At 41.7% G+C, this 27,476-nt stretch overlaps 1 protein-coding gene across 3 annotated transcripts in view; it reads left to right on the top strand.

Annotated features, from left to right (window-relative positions):
* Positions 1 to 27,476, top strand: part of serac1 (serine active site containing 1) — a 129,828-nt gene that overhangs the window by 49,133 nt on the left and 53,219 nt on the right. For all 3 annotated transcript variants that reach the window (XM_072581110.1, XM_072581112.1, XM_072581111.1), the window contains 3 exons: positions 7,647 to 7,765; positions 11,941 to 12,069; positions 20,894 to 21,007. In XM_072581110.1, coding sequence (XP_072437211.1) covers positions 7,647 to 7,765; positions 11,941 to 12,069; positions 20,894 to 21,007 — 362 coding nt within the window. The remainder of the gene's footprint in view (positions 1 to 7,646; positions 7,766 to 11,940; positions 12,070 to 20,893; positions 21,008 to 27,476) is intronic.

Here is a 27,476-nt window from a genome sequence, read left to right as displayed (position 1 = left end):
CTGCACACAATACTCTAAATGTGGTCTAACAAAGATTTTATATCGCTGAAACGTGGTTTTCCAATTCTTGTACTCCATGCCCTATCAATGAAAGCAAGAATGCGAAATGCCTCCTTATAGTCACCTGTGTTGCAACTTCTAGGGAACTGTGGACCTGCACCCAATCTATCTGTCTGTTCTTTTCCTAAAGGTTCTGCCATTTACAGTATATCAGCGGCACATGCCCAAGGCTGAGCTTTACAAGGAGAGCATGTTCAGAACAGTGGAGACAGTGAGGTCTGCAGATGCTGGAGATCAGAGTTGAGAATGTGTTGCTGGAAAAGCACAGCAGGTCAGACAGTATCAGAGGAGCAGGAAAATCAATGTTTCAGGCTGGAGCCCTTCATCAGGAATGTTCAGAACGGTGGCCATAGTCCAGCCTAAGAGCCCAGAGGAAGGAAGGGAATTGGATAAATGAGGCAGGTGCTGCAAGAGTCCCCAGTCGTCAGACTCACAAATCGGTTTTTCATTTTGGAAACTAATAAGGGTGTTAGATCGTCAAGAGTGTGCAGTTAGCGCTGCAATTGGCTCAGCCACTTAGAAAGGAGGAGCTCTCGTGACAGAGGATTCTTCAGGTGAATAGACAGGACAGGACAGTATAGATCTCTAGAAGGATCCAAACAAGTCGGTGGATAGAGCAAATGAGTTTCAATATAGGCAGGTGTGATGAGATACATTTTGGTCAGAAGAACATTGAAAAATAATAAAGCGTAGTGGTAAAGGAGCAAAGGGACCTGGTGTATGTGCACATATCATTGGATGTGTAAGGGCAAGTAGAAAGAGCAATAAGTGAGGTGTGCACTATCCTTAGCTTTATTAAAATGGTATAGAGTACAAAAGGAGATGATGTTGAACTTGTATTGGACAATTGTGAGAACACAGCTGGGATATTGTGTCCAGTTCTTGGCACCACGTTATATGTGGAAGGATGTAAACGCATTGAAGCGTGCAGAAGCAATTTAGAAGATTAGTTCCAGGGATGAGTAACTTCAGTTAGAAGGATAGATTGAAGAAGTTTGAACTGATCTTCGTGAAGTGAAGAAAGCTCAGAAGAGATCGGATTTCAAAATATTCAGCAGGCTAGACAGTAGATGGGGCAAAGGTGTTCCTGATTGTAAATGGAACAAGAAGAGGAGAGCATGGGTTTAAATCTGCAAAAGACGCAAGGGTGAAGTGGAAAAACATTATTTCATTCAGCTAGTTAGGCTCTGAATGCATTGCCTGGAAGTGTGGTGGAATATGGTTCAATTGAGGCATTCTAGAGAGCATTGGATTATTATGTGGAGAAAAAAGTTATGTTCAAGAAAAAAGCAGGAGATTGGCTCACAGTAATGCTCATTTAACAAGCTGGTGCAGGCACGATGAACCAAATGGCCTCCTCCTGTGCTGTAACATTGCTGTGACTCTGAAAATGAACAAATTTGATTGAAGCTTTTAATCTTGCAATCATTGAGACAACTCACAAGAAATACTAACCGAAATGAAAAACAACAGTTATATTGTATCTTTATTTTTCAGCAGTAATCAATTTTGTACTACTAGATGAGTATACTTGACAAAATTTGGAAAAAGAAAGTTATTAACAATGCTTTATTTTACTTATGATTTGGAGAGGCCAGTGTTGGACTGGGGTGTACAAAGTTAAAAATCACACATCACCAGGTTATAGTCCAACAGGTTTAATTGGAAGCACACTAGCTTTTGGAGCGACAATCACCTGATGAAGGAGCGTCGCTCCAAAAGCTAGTGTGCTTCCAATTAAACCTGTTGGACTATAACCTGGTGTTGTGATTTTTAACTTTATTTTACTTAGCTATTCATAGTACCTGGGTGTCATTAACAGGACAAGCACCCTATCAAAAGCAATCCTTAAGAAGATAGTGAGCACCTCTGTGAATCACTAGTTTAGATACGCTCACAGTGCTGTTAGGAAGAGGGCTTCAAGAATTTAATCGATCAATCATGAAGGAATGACACCGAATTTTGAGAGTAAGATGGAATATACTTTGTAGACTGTTGGGGTTCCATGCAGGTTTCTTTCCAGGTGACAGATTGCAGGTTCATAAGGTGACTTTGTCTTGACAAGTTAGTATTGTGCATCTTATAGTCAGCACATACTACTGCCATGGTGCATCAGTGATGAAATAACTGAATGTATAATGACGTGGAGGGGGGTGTCGATGAAATAAGCTGTTATGTATGCAAACAAGTTTCTTGATTAATACTGGATCTTAATACATTGAGGCAAGTGCAAAATTTTCTATCACAGTTCGGACTTTTGCCATGTATATGGCGGAAATGCTTTCAAGAATCAGGGTGCAAATTGCTTGCTGCAAAATCTCTAACGTCGGGACGACTCTTCTAGCCACCCGATATATGTGGTTGGTCTAGAACTATGAAATGATAAGTTTTGAAAAAAGACCCAAGGAGAGGCAATATATTGACTTATTGGCACAGTTCCAAAAATGTACTTAGATAAAGGGATCTGAAGGCTTGTGTGCCTAAAACTTGGGAGTCATAGAATAACCTTTTGAAGGTAGCAAAACAAATTAAGAGAAATCTTACCAAATACTTTAAGAGCTTGTATTTCACTAATACAGATATTTACCACAAAGAGAGAAATTAGTTTGGCTAAACCTATCCATTTCTCGTCACCATACTTAGGGAACAAGTTAATGTCATAGATTGTGTACAGGGGTTTTACCAGAATGCTTCTAGGGATGAGGCCATTTTGCTACAATGAGGAGAAGTTAGGGTTGATCTCCTTGCAGTAAAGGAGTTTGAGAGAGAATCTGACAGTTTTAGAAAATTATAAAAGGTAAATTATGAAATCAAAATGTTGTAATCTTTCATTAAAATAACAGTCAATGTACATTTATTGCACCGGGTAGCGGCTTGTCCTATTAACAAATCTGGAGTGCAGCGTGTTACCTCTTCAAGTTGTATTAGAACATCGAACACTACAGCCGAGAAGGGACCCTTTGGCCCTTGGATGTTGCGCAGACCTGTGAACTAATCTAAACTCATCCCTCTACACAATCCCATCATCGTCCATGTGCTTATCCAAGGACTAAATCACACAATGGAAAGTTCACAATTCCATTTGCTTGTAAAATTTTATACTTCTGAATTGTTAGGTGCTGCAACTGAGATAGTCATGCTGTTCAGGTAATCACTTTATTCATTGTTTGAGCCTAGATTAAAGAACGGAGAAATAATTTTCAAACTTTAAGTGACAAAATGCCATGCTTTAGGTTAATGGGTGACAGGATATTTGATTGCTGCAGCCCTCAGATCGATATGTTTCTGTTTTATTTATAATTATGGTGTCAGAGCCATTGAATTAACTATGGTCATAATGCAGTTCTGAATTTGTTTGTTTAAATAAGTGCTTAAAGATACAGTAGTATCAGCATAGTCACTTCAACATGATCAGTAACAAGGATTATTAGTTTTTGGAATTCATAGTAGCAGAGTGAAGGGAAAAATTTGTAAGGAGCTTTTCATACAAAGTGTCATTAATACTAGGAAGAGTAGATTTTCTTTGCTGTTGGAAATGTGAGAGTTCGAAGAAAAACAAATTGCAGGAGAAACTGAGCAGCCCTTCAACATCTGTTGAGAGAAAGCAGAATTAACATTTCTGAAAAAGTTATGAGTAAGAGTTACTGGAGTCGACGCATTAATTCTGCCTTTTCACCACAGATGCTGTGAAATCCACTGAGGTTCTTCAGTAATTTCTATTTTTTGTTCAAATTTCCAGTGTAGACCAAAGAACAGTATCCACAGTTCTTTGTTTTATTTTAACATGAAGGCTGGGTTAAATTTCAAGCTTTAATTAAAAATAATTTATGGAAAAACCTTAATTTTTTTTTCAGAAGCTTTCACAATTGGGCAGAGTATTGGAACATAATTACCCGACCAATCAAATTCAACTTATTTGGATGGAATTTAATCATTTATTGCCTGACCTGAGCTTTTCCAGCAATTTCTATTTTTGTTTGGCAAAGACAAAACGATCATCTATTTCCTATTAACCAATATTTTTATTCATAATACTTTATATCCTACAGCATGATTCTTTATTTTTCATAACAACCATTGAAGTGGCTCTTTATCACATGCCTTTTGGAAATCTAAGTACAGATCTTTCTGCACAATACTTGCCTCAGAACTGATGCTATTGGTCCAAGCGTTGAATCCCTCCTTTTTACAGCATGCCTTAAGCCACGTACAATCCTTCCCTATCATCTTACTTTTATTCTCTGGAGCACATAATGAGGGGAGAAATCCTAAAGTTATTTCCCCCACACCAGTTTTGCGTTGAAGTCCTTGAGGCAATGGATTGAATAGTTATCCAGCTGCAAAAAGTGGTTTACCGTTTGTTTGAAATCCTACAAAGGTGAACCGATCCATCAGGCTTCACATTTGGTATGACCGGTGCTGCCCATTCTGCAAACTGTACTGGTTTGATGATTCCCTTGCTTTCAGCATCCTGATTTCTGCCTCTCCTTCTTCATGCAGGACAGGCCTTGCAGCATTGTGGAATTGTTTCATGGTCAACATGTAAGGTGGCCTTGGACGGTTTAATAGTCCCTAGACTTTACTGAGAGAAAAAAAACTTGTAGGTATTTCATTAGGATTTCACTTAGGCAGCCATTTTCTCATCAAAAGATGGTAATCCAATCATGTTGAATCTTTCTCAACCAATTCCACCCTTCAAGCTTAGACCCAAGACTAACTAAACTTGCTGCTTTTCAGAAGAGACCGGGACCAAAGTTGTACCCTTAATCTGTAGGGTTCCCTGGTATACATTCTCAGCCTGGCCGAGGTGTTACAAAAACTTAATTGTTGGAATCCAACGTAAATTTTGGTAAAGTCTAGTTCATTGATCACTTATGCAGCCGCACCAGTATCAACCTCCTTTAGAACTGGGTGACTATTGAATCAGACGTATCTTTAGATTTGTTCTGATTGGATGTTGCTAAGCAATTTAGCTGTTCCAAACTATTTGTCGGTGGACTTTCTAGGGTGCCTCAGGTTATAGTCATAGAGATGTACAGCACGGAAACAAACTCTTTGGTTCAACTTGTCCATGCCGACCAGATATCCCAACCCAATCTAGTCCCACCTGCCAGCACCTGGCCCAAATCCATCCAAACCCTTCCTATTCATATACCCGTCCAGATGCTTTTTAAATTTTGCAATTGTACTCGTCTCCACCACTTCCTCCAGCAGCTTATTCCATACATATACCATCCTCTGTGTGAAAACATTGCCCCTTTTATATCTTTCCCCTCTCACCCTAAACCTATGCCCTCCACCCCAGGGAAAAAAATTTGTCTATTTATCTTATCCATGCCCCTCATGATTTTATAAACCTCTATAAGGTCACCCCTCAGCCTCCAACACTACAGGGAAAACAGCCCTAGCCTATTTAACCTCTCCCTATATCTCAAATCCTCCAACCCTGGCAACATCCTTGTAAATCTTTTCTGAACCCTTTCAAGTTTCACAACATCCTTCAGATAAGGAGGAGAGCAGAATTGCATGCAATATTCCAATAGTGGCCTAACCAATGTCCTGTACAGCCACAACATGACCTCCCAATTCCTGTACTCGGTACTCTGACCAATAAAGGAAAGCATACCAAATGTCTCCTTCACTATCCTATCTACCTGCGACTCCACTTTCAAGGAGCTATGAACCTGCACTCCAAGGTCTCTTTGTTCAGCAACACTCCTTAGGACCTTAGCATTAAGTGTATAAGTCCTGCTAAGATTTGCTTTCCCAAAATGCAGCACCTCACATTTATCTAAATTAAACACCATCTGACACACTTCAACCCATTGGCCCATCTGATCAAAATCCCATTGTAATCTGAGGTAACCTTCTTTGCTGTACACTACACCTCCAATTTTGGTGTCATCTGCAAACTTACTAATTATACTTGTTATGCTCGCATCCAAATCATATAAATGAAAAGTAGCAGACCCAGCACTGATTGAAAAAGCTACGGGTCCACTGCTGACAGGAGAATTATTTTTTGCTTTTCATCTGTCCCAATATAATTTCTCAAAGAATAATGCATGCTTTCCATATACTGGGCCCAGTCTTTGGCAGGATCAAAAAAAGTCAAGCCTCCCAAATAGCAGTATGTTGCCAGAAAGTTTACCCCAACTCAAAGATGACTATTGCGAATTAATCTCTTGGGGCCATTTTTTTAATCTTGTCGCCTCAAAATAACTCCACAAAGTCACACTTTATTTACACGTGCATATTACATGACACTGACCCAGCTAGCTCATAGCTGGCTCCTGGAGTGAACAGAACCCCTGACACGTCTGTTAATGTGTCAGCCAGGGCTCCCAATTGGGCCAGGTTGACAGCCCCAATCAGGGAATTCATATTCTATGAAATCCACATAGTTGACCTCCGTATAATCACTACAGATTGGATCAGATTGTTAAAGCACTTGAGGTCCTTGGCTTTAAAAATAAGAAATTATATTAACCTTTTATAGATATAACTGTTTAGACCTCAGCAACATTATTTTGTCCAATTCTGGATATCATACTTTCAGTCAAATGTCAAGGCTTTGGAGGGAATTTAAAGGAAAAAGCTATCAGAAACTATAATTAATTGGTAAGACCAGAGAAGCTGGAATTATTCTTAAAGCAGAGTATAATTGGATGTTTTAAAAGAGACATTCTAAATTATGAGGTGTTTTGATAAAAAAAGAAATGGAGAAGCTTTTTCCACTTGCGGGAGAATTGTTGATTAATACAAAGATCTAAAACAATTGTTAAAAAAGATCCGATGGAGTAATAAGATGAGATTTCTTGATGTTTTGGTTGTTTATGATCAAGAAAGCTCTCACTGAAAGGGTACTGGAAGTAGGTTCAAATATAATGTTAAAAGAACAACACGTGAAAGGGAGAAGTTTGAAGGGGGATAGGAAAAGTACAAAAAGGGGTAATGCTTCCAATAGCAGTAGCAAAGACATGATGAAGAATGTCCAGTGTTGTAAGATTTGTAATGGTTTGTAATTTCTCATAAAAATATAAGATCATTCTAACTTTGTGTGAAAATTGGTTTAGTAGAGTGTTCACTATCAACACAGTATTAGTATTAAGATTACGTACTTACTGACAATGTGGAAACAGGCCCTTCGGCCCAACAAATCCACACCGACCCTCCGAAGAGCAACCCACCAGACCCATTCCCCTACATTTACCTTTTCACCTAACATTATGGGCAATTTAGCATGGCCAATTCACTTAACCTGCACATTTTTGGATTGTGGGAGGAATCTGGAGCACCCGGAGGAAACCCATGCAGACATGGAGAATGTGCAAACTCCACACAGACAGTTGCCCGAGGCAGGAATTGAACCCGGGTCTCTGGCGCTGTGAGGAAGCAGTGCTAACCACAGAATTATTTGTAATCAGAATTGCAGAAACAAAGTTGAATGAAGTTCCTTGGAGGAGGGAGTGGTAATGCCATTTTACCAGATTTTAATCTGGATTTGCATTGACATTTGTGTTTGTGCAAGCAAAGCTGCTTTGTATGACCCTTACCATAGTAGCATATATTTTCTTTGTTTGCAGATTATCAGTACAGAACTCTGGCCCAAGCATTAGATCAGAAAACAAGCATTGGGCTAGCCAGATCACAGGATGTTGACTTTCGCTTTTTTTTACATCCTCCATCACCAAGAATAATTGAGGTCAGTAAATCTATTTGTATTGCTTGTTATCTGTCATTTTCAGCAAAGTGATACTGTTTGTATAAAGTGGAGTTGAATTAGCATATGTTTATATAGCAGCAGTAAAGCTGGTGTGAAGCCGTTTCAATTCACGCTGATGCTACAGCTGTAGGGCCATTCTAGAATTAATGGTAATCAGAATTGCAGAAACAAAGTTGACTGAAGTTCCTTGGAGAAGGGAATGTCAATGCCATTTTACCAGATTTAAATCTGGATTTGCATTGACATTTGTGTTTGTGCAAGCAAAGCTGCTTTGTATAACCCTTACCATCGTAGCATAATTGTATTCTAGATTTTTAAATACCTGGTGTTGTTCACCAGTTTCCTAAATGAGGATGATGATTCCTTTGGATAGCTAATAGAACATGGTGATATTTGATTGACGTGTCAATGTTTTGTATTGAATAAGGTAAGTAATAAGTGATTCATAAACTTTGCATAATACGGTCCATCATAAGATATGAAAATCTGTTTCAAATTATGTTATTATTTTATGTACTCAGCAGTCAATTACTTAAACCTGAGTCCCTCCAGATCACAGACCTTGACCAAGCAGCAACAAAAGTACAGGTTGAAGGTCTTCATCATGGCTGATTTGGAACCCAAGTTGTTCTGAGGATAACTGGGTTGGGCTCAGGCTACAGCTCAAAAGCAGAGGCAATGCTGTGGAATTCTCAGTCAGTGCTTCAACACTCAGGGAAATGCTGTGATTTGATGGCTGTCTTGCCATTCAGCTGTTAAATGGATGGCCAGGCATGACTGAAGGGGAACCAAAGGCAGGAGGCCATGGCTCAAGGATAGAGAGATGGGCAAGGGCAGTGCAATGTGTGAAATGATCTTGTCCTCTCTTGTGCATTGTTTTCATAGTAGAAAAAGACTATAATGGGAAAATACTATGCAGAGGAATTTGGAGGGATCAAACCCTTGATTTCCACAGGCTTTAGTGCTTTTCAGCTATACCTCACGCTGCATGTCCTGTGTCCTTTAACCTTTCCAACCCATCTGTCAGTCTCCCAAAAGCTTGGGATGTTGAGGATTCCGGAGTTGTCATGGTGAATGCACACCATGCACTCATGCAGTCTCGTCTAATTATCTCCATAGCACGTGGCCATTCTAATGTTAAGTTTTACTTACCCTCAACGCATAAAGTCATTCAGCATTTTGTGGGTCTGTAGTTCAGTCCTTGCCCACATTGTGGAAAGTTATGCAGGTTCATAAACAGGTTCCATGAGCATGTTAAGAACTCACAACAGATGGCTGTTTCTTGTATTTATGCATGCCGCATGCATATATTACTAAAAATGAAAGCTGACAACAACAACAAGCCAATACTACTTGTTTATTGACCTTCCAGTATAGTCCTACTTCGCCAGTTGGGGGTATCGCTTCATACCATCCCACGGAAGGAGAACCTTCCACCCTGTACAATCACAACCTGGAGGAGAACAAACAGGGAGTTAGCATCAGACCATGGGGCTGCCTATACTTGTGCTATAACCACTTCTCCTGCTGTACCTGGTACTTGTCACTAAATGTTCTGATAGTTGAGAGTGTGATGACAGTCAACAGTTGTGGTAAACACCTCCAAATCATACCCCAGCAAGTCATGACAAGGTGGGAGAGCTCTTGACCAGGAAGGGATTTGAAACAGAGGCAATGAAGATTTGGGGTGTAATATTAGTAAATAATACAAGTCAAGGACAAAGGAGATTCTTTGCTACACTTAAAACATGGAACTGGGAGTGCAAAGGATTTCCAGCAAGTGGCAGAGTTCTCCCTCTAGTTTTAAGGAAATTTTCAAAACTCAGTTTGATTAACTTTGCGGGTAAACTGGAGGAAGCATTGTCTGGCAGAGCTTGAAAAGCAGAGATAATTGATGTACTACTGACACACTTGCAACAATTTAGGACCTCACACCTTTAATGCATTGTCTGAGCTGAGATGTCACCTTTTTTTCTTTAAAACCTTGTTATCTCTGGAATGTCACTTTAAAGCAGTCCTGGGATTTACATATTAATGAATTAAAACCTACAACCTGTTCGAAAAGATGAAAGATTTAACAGCAATCTAGATTTGTTCACTATATCGTATCACTGTATGACACTATGATCTTTTGCTATGAATTCTGTGTCCTATCATCCTATTCCACTAGCTACCTGACGAAGGAGCAGTGCTCTGAAAGTTAGTCCTGTACTTGCAAATAAGCCTGTTGGACTATAATCTGATATTGTGTGATTTTTAACTTTGTCCACCTCTGTCCAACACCTGCACCTCCACATCAGTGTAAGATGTGCTCTGCAATTGGATGCTGAGAGAGGCAGAGTGTGGAGTTGACATTTGAAGTTGGGATGTCATTCAATGCAGTCATGATATTTGAGCTTCTTGTGACATTGAATCCAAATGTGACAACTGCATTTCTGGAGCTTATGTTTTCGGCTACTTCCAGCAATTTGGACCTAAGAGGCCAGAGGAGACTGCATCAGGAGCAACGGATACAATAAATGACATGTGGAAGTGCAGGTGAAACTTTGGATGTGGAAGCCTCCTTCGGGGCCTTGGAAGGAGGTAAGGGGGGAGGTGTGAGTGCAGGTTTGCAATTTCTGCGGTAGCAGGGGAAGGTGCCAGGAAGGGAGGGTGGCTTGTTAGTGGACGCAGATCTGACCAGGTATTCGCAGAGGGAATGGTCTTTGCGGATAGGGATGGTAAAAGAAATATATCCATGGTGGTGGGGTCCGTTTTTAGGTGGCGGAAATGTTGGCGGATGATGAGGGATATATTTCCCTCCCCACCTCCTATCTGCTTTCTGCAAAGACTCCGTGACTACCTGGTCAGGCCCACGCCACCCTCCCTTCCTGGCACCTTCCCACTGCCACCACAGGAATTGCAAAACCTGTGCCTACACTCTTCTCCCTTTCCCCACCCACCCCCTTACCTCCGTCCAAGGCCCCAAAGGAGCCTTCCACATCCATCAACATTTCACCTGCACCTCCACACGTCATTTATTGTATCCATTGTTCCCGATGCAATCTCCTTTACATTGGGGAGACTTTAGAGAACATCTCTGGGACATCCTCACCAATCAACCCCACCACCCCGCAGCCAAACATTTCAACTCCTCCTCCTATTCTGCCAAGGACATGCAGGTCCTGGACTCCTCCATCGCCACTCCCTCACCACCCAACGCCTGGAGGAAGAACGCCTTATCTTCTGCCTCGGAACCCTTCAACCCCAGGGCATCAATGTGGACTTCATTAGTTTCCTCATTACCCCTCCCCCGCCCCCCCCACCTTACCCCAGTTCCAACCTTCCAGCTCAGCACTGCTCTCGTGACCTGTCCCACCTGTCAATCTTCCTTCCCACCTATTCGCTCCACCTTCCTCTCTGACATATCACCTTTACCCCCACCTCCATCCAACCATTGCACTTTCAGCTACCTTCTCCCAGCCCCACATCCCAGCCCTCCCCTCCCATTTATCTCCCCACCCCAAAGGCTCCCAGTCTCGTTCCTGATGAAGGACTTCAGCCCGAAATGTCGATTTTCCTGCTCCTTGGATGTTGCCTGACCTGCTTGTGCTTTTTCCATCAACACCTTCTCAATTCATAGAGATTTACAGCACGGTAACAGACCATTTGGTCCAACTCATCCATGCTGACTAGTTATCTGAACCTAATCTAGTCCCATTTCCCAGCACTTGGCACGTATTCCTCTAAACCTTTCCTGTTCGTATACCCATCCAGATGCCTTTTAAATCAGCTCATTCCATACGTACACCACCCTCTGCATGAAAACGTTGCCCCTTAGGTCCCTTTTATATATTTCCCCTCTCCCCACCCCAGGGAAAAGACTTTGTCTATTTATCCTATCCATGCCCCTCACGATTTTATAAACCTCGAAAAGGTCATCCTTTAGCCTCTGACACTTCAGGGGAAAAAACCCCGGCCTGTTCAGCCTCTCCCTATAACTTAAATCTTCCAATCCTGGCAATATCCTTGTAAATCTTTTCTGAACCCATTTAGCATCTTGTGAACCTGGAGGCAATGTATAATTTTCCAAAGATTTTGTCATTAAGCAGCCTTCCAGGCAATTAATTGTGTTTTTATATATAAAATCCTGTTCTTGTGTTTCCTGTGTGTAGAACTCCTGCATTGAAGATGAGCTCAGAAATCTGCTGGCCTCTCTACCACAATCTGAAGTGGATCAGTGTGTACAGTACTTTACTTCTCTTGCTCTACGAGAAAGTAATCAGTCTTTGTCAGCACAAAGGGTAAGTTTCAATAATCCAATTTTGTTTATTCTTTTGCAACCTACAGAAAGATTTACCATGTCTAGACAAGTTGATTTTTTTTTAGGTGATAATTAAAGCGTACAAGACATCCCTAATGGTCGACAGTTACATCACACCTAAGTGAATTGGATAGGATAAATAGACAAAGTCTTTTCCCGGGGTCAGGAAGTCCAGAACTAGAGGGCATAGGTTTAGGATGAAAGGCAAATGCAATGTTAGCATTAATTTCAAGAGTACTAGAATACAAGGGTAGAGATGTACTGTTGAGGCTGTATCAAGCTCTGGTCAGACTGCATTTGGAATAATGAGAACAGTTTTAAGCCTGATATCAAAGGAAAGGCATTGGAGGAGGTCCCAAAAACGTTTGCAAGCATGAAGGACTTGTCATATGAGGAGGAGTTGAGGATGCTGGGTCTGTACTAAATGGAGTTTAGAAGGATGTGGGGTTGTCTGAGCGAAACTTAGAGTACTGAGAGGCTTACTTAAAGTGGATGTGAAGAAGATGTTTCCATGAATAGTGGAGACTAGGACCTGAGGGCACAGTCTCAGAGTGAAGATGCTACCGTTTTGAAATGAAATAAAGTGACATTTTTTTCAGCTAGATGAGGGGTTAATCTGTGGAACTCGTTGCTCCAGAAGGCTGTGGAGGCCAAGTCACTGAGTGCATTTAAGACAGAGATAGGTTTTAGATCAACAAGGGGATCAGGGATTATGGAGAGAAGGCTGGAGAATAGACTTGAGAAACGTCCCAGCCATGATCAAAATGCAGAGCAGACTCTATAGACTAAACAATGTAATTCAGCTCCTGTATCTTATGATCTTATTGAACAAGACAATCTACCTAATATCAATGATATCAGCCTAGTCTTCTTTAACCAGAGCCCCTGCCCATATACATACAAATGTAGCTTAAAGGATAAATGAAGAGAAATAAATAAAGAATTGTAATTTATCAGTTCATCAGTTTCATGATGGGTACCCAGGCCTTCAGAAATCCTTGGTTAATGCAGCTTTTCACAGGCAATTAAACTGTACGATTTCCTTGAATTTCAAAGTCACTGACAAATGCAAACAGGGCCAGTAAACTTCTAGAATTATTCACTCATTTCTTAGAGAGGGGTTTTCTTATCAGAACAAATCGACAATGCATCAAAACAAAAGAACGAGTGAGCAAAAAACAGCAGCATTGTCCGGAAGCTTTTTCAAAATGTACTCCAGGCTTCAAAGCCCTTGTCAGAACTGGTTCATTTTTATCTTCCTCTCTTTTGCTGACATTCTCTGTGATTGGCTAGCCAGCACCAATCTGCCCTTAATTAATTAATTCAACATCCAACCAGTTACCAGTCCTGCTCCTAAAAGATCCACATGCCAAAATGTTGATAGAGTTATAAAGCAGAGGTTGACTCCCCTCTGAGAACCAAAAGTAACACACCCAAAGAGAAGCACCTCTCCGATAATCTGTAAAAAGAGTGTGAAAAATGGTGTAACCTGCTTTTCAATAACTTCTGGTGGTTAAGTAAAACAAATTCCTAACACTCGCTTTAAAATCCAGAAGGAAGTCTGGAGGGGGATGCAGTGGTGTTTGTCGAGATTTGTCCCAAGCAGCTCAGTGACGTGGTACTCCGTGCTGTACGGTCTATTCCCCGGGGATGCACACCGAGGCAAACATCAACTGTGCCTGGAGGATCATCAACTCGGTGAAGAACGCTCTTTGGTCTGTCCAAAACCTGTTGGTCTTCCAGCTGAAAGACGTGACCCTGACTGAGTGTTGCATACTGGCACATTCCAAGGTCCAGGACTATGTGCTGAGGGACGTGTTGAAGCTTGGGGCAGCTGCCGCCAAGGCGCGGTGGGGAAAGACCACTGTATAAAGTCTGCCCACCGAAGAACAACAGGGGCCCCACTCAGTAATTAGGCTCCAGTGACGTCTCAGCTAAACACCAAGAAAGGAGGTTTGCCAGGATGCTGCCTGGACTTGGAGGGCTTATCTTTTTTCTATATAGATATTTTTATTAGAAATTTAACATTTTTACAAGTTTATGAAAATAAACAAAATTCTTAAGTACAAACATTGATATACAATTAAATCTTTAATATATAATAACCAAAGTTTAACAAAAGAAAAATACAGAGAAAGAAAAAAACAAAACTCAACTAACTACTAATCTAACCTGCAACTAACCAGAGTGTATATTTAAGTCTCTTACATTATTCAAATAAGAGAAAGAGAAAAAAACCCCAAAAAACAACGGATAACATAGAAATTGGGTAGTGAGATATATGCTCGGAATGTGTTAACATCAAATGGAAGAAAACCCGTATTCGTGCGGGATTCCTCTCCCAAGGGGCCCCAGACCAGCCAGGTTCGTAATCTTAATTAAATAAAAACCCTTGTTAGGATAGCCGAAATATCTGTATTCATATAATTCAAGAAGGGCTGCCATATTTTATAAAATAATTCGGTCTTTCGGTGCACCATATTTGTAAGGAGGTCAAGGGGAATACATTCCATAATTAATCTGTGCCAATTTGAAAGTCCAGGGGGGCCCTCAGCCACCCAGTTTACCAAAATATTTTTCCTTGCACAGAAAGAGAGAATAGAAAATAGTCTCTTCCCGTGCATATCCAGGGAGGGTGAGTTCGAAAAGCCCAAAAGGAGAGATACAGGGTCCACTTTAATTTCCATTCCTAAAATTTCTGTCAGGGTACTTGCTACTTTAGTCCAGTATCTACGGATCTTATGACAGGTCCATAAGCAATGTACAAGAGTGCCCACTTCTATTTTACATTTGGGACACATTGGAGATGCTCCTGCCTTAAATTTTGCCAATCGATCTGGTGCTATATGGACCCTATGAAGTATCTTCAGCTGAATAACCTGAGTTCTGTTACAGATGGTGATTCTTCTGGCGTTTTCCCAAATGCCATTCCACGGTTTCTATAGATATTTCTAATCCCAATTCCTGATCTCATGTTTTAAGCAGATTGTCCATATCTCCCAATACTTCATCATATAGTAAATGATAAATAGTACTGATGGAGGGTACTCCCATTGGTCGTAGTACTCTACATTCTCTATCTGATTTATAAAGACTATCTAATAACGTAGTCGTCTTCTGTATATAATCTCGAATTTGGAAGTATCAATAGAGGTCTCCATTAGGTAATCCGAATTTCTGACGCAGCTGTTCAAAAGACATCAGGACCCCTTCTTTAAATAGATCCCCTAAACAAGAGATACTCCTGGATCTCCAGAGTTTAAAAGTGGCATCTGGAAACCCTGGTTGGAATCCCCATGCTCCCACTATCAGCGCATAGGGGGATGTTTTGTGAGTTGCCCTCATTTTGCCGCATTATATTTCACACTTTAATTGTGTTTAGTATTATAGGGTTTTTACAGTGATCCGTAATGATTTTCCTCTTGTCTGAAAGTAAAAGGTTAACAAGTGGGCATTTTACTTGAGAAGCCTTGATGTCCAGCCAGATTGGGTCTTGTCTGATCCACAATCAATCAACTATGTAACTTAATAGGGAACTTAACTGATATTTCCTAAAATCTGGGAAGCCCAATCCTCCCCTTGCCTGTGGCAGCTGTAGCTTCTTCAGCTTAATGAGGGGCCGTCTATGATTCCAGATAAAGGAACCCAACCAGCCATATAATTTACGTAGTGCCAGCCTCGGCAGCATCACCGGAAGCATTCTCATAGGGTATAGGAGACGGGGCAGGACATTCATTTTAATTAGTGCTATTCTACCCTGCCAGGAAATTGGAAGGTCTCCCCATCGCTGGAGGTCCTGCCTTATCCTTTCCAGTAAATGCACAAAGTTAGCCTTGTGTAACTGACCAAATACTGGGGTAATAAAAAATGCCTAAATATAAGAAACCCTCCAGGGACCAACGAAAGGGAAAATGGGATCCGTCCACTAAGTGGGGTATCATAGCATGGCCACCCATTGGCATAGCCTCCGATTTTGAGAAATTTAATTTATAGCCTGAGAATGCGCTACATGTATTAATAAATTGGATTAAGTGAGGTACGGACATCAAAGGATTACTGAGGAATAGAAAAACATCATCTGCATAAAGGGTAATTTTATGTTTACCTGTATCAATCCTCGGGGCCATTATATTAGGATCAGCCCGTATAGCTTCTGCTAGTGGTTCAATTATTAGCGTAAATAACAATGGCGAGAGAGGACATCCCTGATGACAGCCCCTACCCACACTGAAACTATCCAAACCTAATCCATTGGTAACCACAACTGTTTTGGGATCACTATACAATGTTGACACCCATTTGGTAAACATAGAACATAGAACAATACAGCACAGAACAGGCCCTTCGGCCCACGATGTTGTGCCGAACTTCTATCCTAGATTAAGCACCCATCCATGTACCTATCCAAATGCCGCTTAAAGGTCGCCAATGAATCTGACTCTACCACTCCCTCGGGCAGCGCATTCCATGCCCCCACCACTCTCTGGGTAAAGAACCCACCCCTGACATCTCCCCTATACCTTCCACCCTTCACCTTAAATTTATGTCCCCTTGTAACACTCTGTTGTACCCGGGGAAAAAGTTTCTGACTGTCTACTCTATCTATTCCTCTGATCATCTTATAAACCTCTATCAAGTCACCCCTCATCCTTCGCCGTTCCAACGAGAAAAGGCCGAGAACTCTCAACCTATCCTCGTACGACCTACTCTCCATTCCAGGCAACATCCTGGTAAATCTTCTCTGCACCCTCTCCAAAGCTTCCACATCTTTCCTAAAGTGAGGCGACCAGAACTGCACACAGTACTCCAAATGTGGCCTAACCAAAGTCCTGTACAGCTGCAACATCACCTCACGACTCTTGAATTCAATCCCTCTGCTAATGAACGATAATACTCCATAGGCCTTCTTACAAACTCTATCCATCTGAGTGGCAACCTTCAAAGATCTATGTACATAGACCCCAAGATCCCTCTGTTCCTCCACCTGACCAAGAACCCTACCATTAACCCTGTATTCCGCATTCTTATTTGTCCTTCCAAAATGGACAACCTCACACTTGGCAGGGTTGAACTCCATCTGCCACTCCTCAGCCCAGCTCTGCATCATATCTAAGTCCCTCTGCAGCCGACAACAGCCCTCCTCACTGTCCACAACTCCACCTATCTTTGTATCATCTGCAAATTTACTGACCCACCCTTCGACTCCCTCCTCTAAGTCATTAATAAAAATTACAAACAGCAGAGGACCCAGAACTGATCCCTGCGGAACTCCACTTGTAACCGGACTCCATTCTGAATATTTACCATCTACCACCACTCTCTGACTTCGACCGGTTAGCCAGTTTTCTATCCAATTGGCCAAATTTCCCTCTATCCCATGCCTCCTGACTTTCCGCATAAGCCTACCATGGGGAACCTTATCAAATGCCTTACTAAAATCCATGTACACTACATCCACTGCTCTACCCTCATCCACATGCTTGGTCACCTCCTCGAAGAATTCAATAAGACTTGTAAGGCAAGACCTACCCTTCACAAATCCGTGCTGGCTGTCCCTAATCAAGCAGTGTCTTTCCAGATACTCGTAAATCCTATCCCTCAGTACCCTTTCCATTACTTTGCCTACCACAGAAGTAAGACTAACTGGCCTGTAATTCCCGGGGTTATCCCTATTCCCTTTTTTGAACAGGGGCACAACATTCGCTACTCTCCAGTCCCCTGGTACCACCCCAGTTGCCAGTGAAGATGAGAAGATCATTGCCAACGGTACTGCAATTTCCTCTCTTGCTTCCCACATAATCCTAGGATATATCCCGTCATGCCCGGGGGACTTGTCTATCCTCAAGTTGTTCAAAATGTCCAACACATCTTCCTTCCTAACAGGTATCTCTTCTAGCTTATCAGTCCGTTTCACACTCTCCTCTTCAACAATACGGTCCCTCTCGTTCGTAAATACTGAAGAGAAGTGCTTGTTCAAGACCTCTCCTATCTCTTCCGACTCAATACACAGTCTCCCACCACTGTCCTTGATCGGACCTACCCTCGTTCTCGTCATTCTCAGGTTTCTCACATACGCATAGAATGCCTTGGGGTTATCCTTGATCCTATCCGCCAGGGATTTTTCATGCCCTCTCTTAGCTCTCCTAATCCCTTTCTTCAGGTCCCTTCTGGCTATCCTGTATCCCTCCACTGCTCTGTCTGAACCTTGTTTCCTCAACCTTATGTAAGCCTCCTTCTTCCTCTTAACTAGACATTCAACCTCCCTCGTCAACCAAGGCTCCCTCACACGACCATTTCTTTCCTGCCTGATCGGTACATACATATCAAGGACACGTCGTATCTGCTCCTTGAAAAAGTCCCACATTTCCACCACATCCTTCCCTGACAGCCTATGCTCCCAACGTATGCTCCTCAAATCCTGTCTTACAGCATCGTAATTTCCCTTCCCCCAATTGTAAAAACTTCCTTGTTGTGCGCACCTATCTCTCTCCATAACCAAGGTGAAAGTCACAGAATTGTGGTCGCCATCACCAAAATGTTCACCCACTAACAAGCCCACCACTTGTCCCGGTTCGTTACCGAGTACCAAATCCAATATGGCCTCCCCTCTGGTTGGACAATCTACATACTGCGTTAGAACACCTTTCCAATGTGTAAAACAAATATGACCATTCAACCCTATCGAATGCCTTTTCTGCGTCTAATGAAGCTACTACTCCTGGTATCTTTCCTTGATTGCAGGCTTGAATCATATTCAAAACCTTTCTAATATTATTGGATGATCTACGGCCCTTAATAAACCCCGTCTGATCCACCTTTATGATATGTGGCAGTACCCTTTCTAGCCTCAATGCTAACGTTTTAGAAAGGATTTTAAAATCTACATTTAGCAAGGATATTGGTCTGTATGACGTACAATCTTCTGGATCCTTTCCTTTTTTAAGGATAAGAGAGATATTTGCCTCTTTCAGCGAAGGCGGGAGACAGCCTGACTATATGCATAGTTATACATGTCCATAAGTGGACCAGCCAATATTTCTGTAAATTCTTTATAGAATTCAGCTTGAAAACCATCTGGGCCAGGTGCCTTACCGCTCTGAAGTTGTCTGATTGCGTCAAGTATTTCTTGGATTGTTAGGGGAACATTCAAGACCAATACCTGTTCTGGAGTTAGGTCCGGAAAGGTCAAATTTTAAAAAAATGATTGCATCCTCCTAGTCCTCTCTTCACAATCCTGCGATTTATATAAATCAGAATAAAATTTTCTAAAGATTGCATTAATTTTTTTATGATCATGAGTCAAAATACCCGTACTTTCTTTGATAGCCGTGATAGTTTGAGGGGCCTTCTTTTTCTTTTCAAGAAATGTTAAGTATCTACCCGGTTTGTCGCCAAATTCATATAACCTTTGTTTTGCAAATAATATTTCCCTCTTAGCCGTTTGGGTAAGCGTAGTGTTTAGAGCTGTCCTAAGTGCCGTAATCCTTTGCAATTTGATAATAGAAGGTCTATCAGCGTATGCTGTTTCAGCTGCTTTTAAGCGAGCTTCGAGCAGACGCTGTTGTTCTCCCTTTAATTTTTTCTGGGTCACTGAGTAGGAGATGATCAAACCTTGCGCGTAAGCTTTGATGGTCTCCCACATCATTGATGGGTTGCTAGCCGTACCTAAATTAATTTCTAAAAAAGTTTTAAATTCTTGAGAGAAGTACTTTACAAATTTACTGTCTTTCATTAGGAAGGGGTCCATACGCCAATGCCATACTGAAACCATAGTCACTGTTGTTACGTGTGGCATTGGCAGGTATAGTTTTACTTTATTTACATACAGCCAACTGCTTCAAAAAGCCTTTACATAAACTGGAACATTTTAACACTCATGGGAACCCCAAAGGGGTATAGTGGCACTCTGCAAGGGTTGTATTTTTGATCATTCGTGTGGTTTCTGACCTGACGTATACCATATTGGGGCAATGTGAAGGAAATAGGCAGGAAGTTTAATGAGTTTGTTAGCAAACCAGCTTCTTGAGATGCAGGACAGAGGGAATTTACGTAGAGTATCACGATAAGACCCTCAGGCACAGGAGCAAAAATTAGGCCATTCAACCCATCAAATCTGCTCTGCAATTCAATCTTGGCTGATAAGTTTCTCAACTCCAATCACCCGCTTTCGGCCCATAACCCTTGATCCCCTTAACAATCAAGAACCTATCTCACTTCATCATAAATCTACTCAGTTACCTGGCCTGTACAGTCTTCTGTGGCAGTGAATTCGATAGATTCACCCCTTTCTGGCTGAAGAAGTTTCTCCTTTTGTCGATTCTAAAGGATGTGCCCTCATGTCCTAGTCTCTCCTACGAATGGAAGCATCTTCCCAACATCCACTCTGTACAGGCCATTCAATATTCTATAAGTTTCAATTCGATCCCCCTCGCCCTCCTAAACTCCACCGAGTGTAGACACAAAGACTTCAAATCTTCCTCATATGTTAATCTTTCCATTCCTGCGAACCAGCTCCAGGGTTAGTACATTGTGGGGCCCAAAACTACACACAATACTTCAAATATGGTCCGACCAGAGTCTTAATGAGCCTCAGAAATACATCCCTGCTTTTATAGTCAAGTCCTATCAAAATCGCGTTTATGTTATTTAAATGGTGCAAGGTGCTTCGTGAATTAAAAGCTAATTTTAAATAGCCAGAAAGAAACAAGATGAGTTGAAAGAAAACTACACCATCAGAAGAGGGATACTATGACATATGGTATGTAAAGGATGTGAATAAGGTTGTTCAATCTTTTGTGTTTCAGGGAGGCTTATGGTGTTTTGGAGGGAATGGGCTTCCTTACGCACAAAGTTTGAGCTCTGTTCCATCTGAGAAAGTTGAGTCATTTTGTCTTCAAGCACTAGCTCAACATTCCAAGGTAAAATTCTGTTATTTTCTCAGAAGGTTCTGAATCAAATTATTCTCTTTTTTGTTAAGAGATAAAGCTTAGCACTTTAATGTGTTATGATTTATTGTTGAGAGACATTTGGATATCTACTGAACTAGAATGGAGGAACAACCAAAGCTGTCCAGCTATATAGTTTGTTCAATCATGGGCGGCACGGTGGCACAGTGGTTAGCACTGCTGCCTCACAGCGCCAGAGACCCAGGTTCAATTCTCGCCTCAGACGACTGACTGTGTGGAGTTTGCACATTCTCCCCGTGTCTGTGTGGGTTTCCTCTGGGTGCTCCGGTTTCCTCCCACAGTCTAAAGATGTGCAGGTCAGGTGAATTGGCCATGCTAAATTGCCCGTAGTGTTAGGCAAGGGGTAGATGTAGATGTAGAGGTATGGGTGGGTTACGCTTCGGCGGGGCGGTGTGGACTTGTTGGGCCGAAGGGCCTGTTTCCACACTGTAAGTAATCTAATCTAAACTCTAATCTAATCTAATCATTGAAATCTGTTTAAAGAGTTTAAATTAATTTTACATTTTCGAATCAACCTGTTTAAGATGTTATTACACACCTCTCGAGCAGGTGGGACTTAAACCTGGGTTTCTTAGCAAAGAATAGGAACACTGCCACTGCAACACAAGAGTCCCTTCTAGATCAATTTTATCCTCACACTGACAGTAGGCATTCAACAAATGCAGTGAGGTTCATTTAAGTAGCTGATCTTATTAATTACCATTTAAAGAATGTAGTTGTTAAGGTTATTCTTTCCCTGCATTTATTCTGAAGGCCAGAATGCAGTCCCTTGGATGATTGTTGTCCCCTACTTATTTGCTAAAGTGAACATGTAAGCCTTTGACAGTGGATATTGGAAATCTGTTGAATAATTAGGTCAGAACAGTCCAACTAGTATCTGTCAAACATCAAGCAAATGTCTTTTGAAGCAATTATCAGGGTAATTGCAGTGCTAGAGAGATTGGAGGCCCAAGAGGAATCAATCCATCTAGTTACAGCTAAGAGTCAAACAAGGTACTGCCATAGTTCTAGTGGAAAACAATATAGAGGAGCAATTTTTGAGAGAAAATAAAACAAAAGTGCAAGAATTAGGGTAATAGTCCTCAATAATGCAGAGCCCGGTGCATTAGTGCAAAAGCTATGATCAAATAATTTCTCTCAGTTTTCAGCCAAAAGTACCGAGTGGATGATCCACCTCGGCCATGTTGGAATGCCCCCAGCATCACATAAGCCAGTCTTCGGATAATTTGATGCACCACGTGATATCAAAAAATGGCTGTAACTGAATACAGCAAAGGCTGTATTCATGCAACAGTACTGAAGTCATGTGCTCCATAACTTACTGCAATCCTAGCTAAGCTGTTCAAGTCTAGCTACAACACTGATATCTACCTGACAATGTTAAAAATTTCACAGGTATGTCCCTTCTATAAATTCAACTGGCCAGTTACTGACCTATTAGTCTACTCTTAATGATCAGTAAAGAGATGGAAGATGTCATCAACAGTGCCATCAAACAACACTTAGCAATAATCTATTGATGCTCAGTATGGGTGTTGACAGGGCACTCTGCTCCTGACTTCAGTATAGCCTTTATTCAAAAATGGACAGAAGAACTGAATTTTAGAGGGTATGTGAGACTGATGGCCCTTGACATCTTGGCACTGATTGTGCCATCAGTGAGCCTGAATAAAGTTGAAGTTAATAGCAATTGAGAGGTTACATTCTTCACTGGTTGGAGTCGGACCTGATATAAAAGAAGAAGGTTGTGGCTTTTGGCGGTCAATCATTTCAGTTCCAGGACATCTCTACAGGAGCTCCTCAAGGTAGTATCCACAGCCCAGCCATATTCAGCTGCTTCATGAATGACCTTCTCTCCATCATAAGTTCAGGAGCAGGGATGTTAGTTGATGATTGTGCATTGTTCAGCAACATTCACAGCTCCTCGGCTATGATCAGTTCATATCCACATGCAATAAGGTATGGACAGTATGCTGGTGTAGGCTGACCAGTGGAAAGTAACATTTGTGCGACACAAATACCAAGCAATGACCATTTCAACAAGAGAAGTGCAGCTTCAATAACATTCAAGAAGCTTGAACCATTCAGGACAAAGCAGCCCCCTTGATTGACACCACATCCCTGAAGTCAGACTCACAGTTCTGTAGTTCCCCAGTTTCTCCTTACAAGCTCTATGAACTTCCTGAGGAAGTGGTGGATGCGGGTACGATTACAATGTTTATAAGACTATTGGACAGATACATGAATAAGAAAGATTTGGTGTGATATAGGCCAGGAGCAGACGGGTGGGACCAGTTTAGTTTGGGATTATATTTGGCATGGACTGGTTGGACCAAAGGTTCTTTTTCTGCGCTATGTGCCTCTAACCCTTGGGGACATTAACATGAAGACGGATCTAGGCATGCAGGTCCTCAGTTCCCTAAAAGTGGCAACACGGGTGGCTATGGTGATTAAGAATGCATATGGCATGCTCGCCTTCATCAGCCAGGGCATGGAGTACAAAACTTGGAAAACCATGTTGTAGTTATATAAGACCCTTGTTAAGGCTGCATTTGGAGCATTGTGTCCAATTTTGGTTGGCACACTACCAGAAGGACGTGGCAGCTTTGGAGCAAGTGCAGAGAAGGTTCACCAGGATGCTGCCTGGTCTTGGGCATTGGCTATGAGGAAGGTTAAAAAGACTATGATTTTTTTCACTGGAAAGACTGCAACTGAGAGGAGACCTGATGGAGGTCTACAAAATTATGAGAGGTATCGATAGGGTGAATAGTCAGAGACGTTTTCCCAGGGTTGGTGTTTCACTTACAAGGACGCACAGGTTCAAGGTGAGAGGGGGAAAGTTTAAGGGTAATGTGCGAGGGAAGTTTTTCTTGCAGAGAGTGGTAAGAGCCTGGAATGTACTGCCAGAAGTGGTGGTGAAAGCAGGCACATTGGCGAGATTTAAGATACGTCTGGATGGTTACATGAATGGGGAGTGAATAAAGGGCAGAATAAGGGCAGAAGGTTTGTTTTTGTTTTACTTTAATTGGGGCATGGTGATAGGCATAGGCTTGGAGAACCAAAGGGCCTGTTCCTGTGCTGTTTTGTTCCTATCTCATTCACAAAACACTGTGGAAGGTATCCTCAATGCAAAAATGAAACTTTGTCTCAGTAAAGACCATACTGTTGTCAACAAAGAAAAGAAAGAACATTGTCATTCTTACCGATAACATCATGAACAGATGCATCTGTCTAGGACAGATTGATCAGGATAATCGTCCCACAGACCTATTCTGGCACTTGTGTCCTTTACCTGGAGCAGCTTGAGAGCATCACTACTGACCAAGCTGAAGTGTAATGGACTTTGACATCTTGCTAACATACATTTTGTGCCATTGCTACTGCCCGTTTTCAGCATGGAGCAATGCTGATTCATCAGCCAAAAGGTAGTGATATATGACAGTTCCTTGCCCATATTTGACCTAGTACTGTGAGACCTGAGGTCTGCAGTCAATGTTGAGGAGTCCTAGGGCAACTGTCTGACGATTGTGCTGCCATCTCTACTAGTCTCTTTTGTCAGTGGGACAGCACATAAGCACATACCCTGGGGTGGCAGTGCTGTTTTCTGGGACTTTGCCTATAAGGTATGGTTCCATGAATATGCTTTTGTTAGGCTCTACCAATTTTGGCACTAGCCCTTGATGTTCATTAGGTGGATTCTGCAAAGCTGAGTTCACCGTTGTTTGTTTCTAGTGCCTAAGCAGATGTCAGGGCAACAACCAGTTTCAATCCCTTTTCACCAGTTTGATATGATTAATGTTGGATAGCAGTTCCTTCCCTAAAAGACATTAGTGAATCAGATGGGCTTCTTTTATAGCAATCGACAATGATTTCTTGGTCGTTATTGGACTTTCAGTTTGAAATTAAATTCTGTTATCCACCGTGGTGCAATTTGTACCTGAGCCTCTGTATTACTAAACCGGTGACAGTACAACTTTTTAAATCACTCATGGCATGGACATCATTGGCTGGTCAGCATTTATGACCATAAGAATGGCAAATACTGCAAATCAGAGACAAAAATAGAAATTGCTAGAAAAGTTCAGCAGGTCTGGCAGCATATGGAGAGAAATCAGAGTTGAAGTTTTAGGTTGAGTGACTTTTCCTCAGAACTAGACCTGGAACATTAATTTCTCGACATAGATGTTGCCAAACCTGAGCTTTTCCAGCAATTTCTATTTTTGTCTCAGCATTTCTTACTGATCCCTCGTTTCCCTTGAGATGGTGGTGGAGAGCTGCCGTCTTGAATCACTGCAGACCGTGTGCTGTAGATAGCTCCACCATGATGTGGGGCGGTTTGGTAATTATGACTTTTTGACCCAATGACGGTGAAGGAATGATAGTGTATTTCCACATCAGGATGATGAATAGATTGCAGAGGAACTTGCAGGTGTTTTCTCTCGCCTGCTGTCCATGACCTTCTAGGTGGAACTAGCACACACTGCAGTTGCTAAGTATTGATTGTGAAGGGAGTGGGTGTTTGTAGATATAGTGCCATTCAAGGGAACTGCTTTGTAATAGAGTCATAGAGTCATACGGCACAGAAACAGACCTTCCAGCCCACCATGTCTATGTTGACCAATAAACACCAAACTGTATTAATCCCATTTACCTGCACTTGATCCATAGCCTACTATACCCTGTCATTTTAAGCACTGATACAATTGGTTCTTAAAGATTGCAAGACTACTTGCCTCCACTGCCCTCTCAGGCAGCGAGTTCCATAAATCAGCCTGCTTTTGGGTAAAAATATCTTTCCTCTGATCTCCTCTAAACTGCTTTCTCCTCATGTTAAACTTGTGCTTTCTGGTCTTTGGCACATATAATCATAATGTAATATTGTGTGAAAACAGGCCCTTCTGCCCAAACTGGCTCATGCTGAAATTGCCTGCATTTCCCATCCACGTACCTATCCAAATGCTGTTTTAATGTTGTTATTGTACTTGCTTCAACCACTTTTTTAGCAGCCCATTTCATATCCGCACCACTCTCTGCGTGAAGAAGTTGCCCCTCCGGTCCTTTTTAAATCTTTCCCCTCTCACCTTAAACCTATGCTGTCTGGGTTTCAATTCGCCATCACTAGAAAAAAGACTATACGCATTCATCCTATCTATGCCCCTCATGATTTTATACACCTCAATAAGGTCACCCCTCATTCTCCTATGCTGCAAGGAATAAAGTCTATCCTGGCCAACCTCTCCCTATAACTCAGGCCTACTAGTCCTGGCAACATCCTCTTAAATCTTCTTTGCACTCTTTCCAGTTTAACTAAGTCTTTCCAATAACAGGATGACCAAAACTATACACAATACACCAAGTTGTTGGCCTCACCAACAACATATTCAGCTGTAACATAATGACCAACTTCTTTCTGCTATGGTGGAACAATTCCCATGATCTACTTTGTCTATGCCTCTTATAATTTTGTATACCTCAATCAGATACTCCTTCAGCCTCCTCTGCTCCAAGGAAAACAAACCCAGCCAATCCAGTGTCTCTTCATAACTGAGACTTTTCACCCCAGGCAACATCCTGGTAAATCTCCTCTGTACTCTGTCCAGTGCAATCATGTCCTTCCAATAATATGGTGATCAAAACTGCACACAGTATTCTGTCTGTAGCCTAACCATTGCTTTAAAAGTTATAACAAGATTGCTTCTATATTCTATTCTATATTCTATACTGAAGCTAATTAAGGCAGGCATTCTGGATACCTTCATGCACCTATCTACTTGTGCCAACACCTTCAAGGATCTATGGACTTCTACACCAATTTTCCTTTGATCTTCAACACTGCCTAGGCACCTACCATTTGTTGTGTATAACCTTCCCTCAGTAGAACTGCCAACTGCATCACCTTGTACTTATCAGGATTACATTGTTCTGTCCAAATTACCAGACCTGAATGGTGTCATGCTTCTTGAGTGTTATTGGAGCTACACTCATCCAGGCTAGTGAGGAATATTACACCATTCTCCTGATTTGTCCTTGTGGACAGCCTTTGGGGAGTCAGGTGAATTTCTAGCCATTAATGAGTCCACTTAAATTTCTGGTCAGTGATAAGCCCGAGGATGTTCTGGAGCTGAATGGCCTGGTGGAATCAAACTGGGCATCAGTGAGCAGGTTTTTGCAAAGCAGATGCTGCTTGATGGCACTGTTGATGACAATTTCCATCACTCTGCCGTTGCTGGCATGTCTACTCACTAGCCTGTATGAACTGCTTACACCATCATCTTTAAGTGTAAAACGATACAGGAACAGCTTGACTTGTTGTGGTAAAGAAAAAAACATTTGCTAGTTTCACTAGAAAAGTTACTTGTTGTTAACAAGATGTAGATTATTACATGATAGTAAATGATGATTCAGTGCAGTTGACATTGTT

This window comes from Chiloscyllium punctatum, chromosome 11 (genome assembly GCF_047496795.1).
Source record: "Chiloscyllium punctatum isolate Juve2018m chromosome 11, sChiPun1.3, whole genome shotgun sequence".
NCBI classification, from domain to species: domain Eukaryota; kingdom Metazoa; phylum Chordata; class Chondrichthyes; order Orectolobiformes; family Hemiscylliidae; genus Chiloscyllium; species Chiloscyllium punctatum.
The sequence above is the reverse complement of the archived record's forward strand: the minus strand, read 5'-3'. Positions and strand labels throughout refer to the sequence as shown.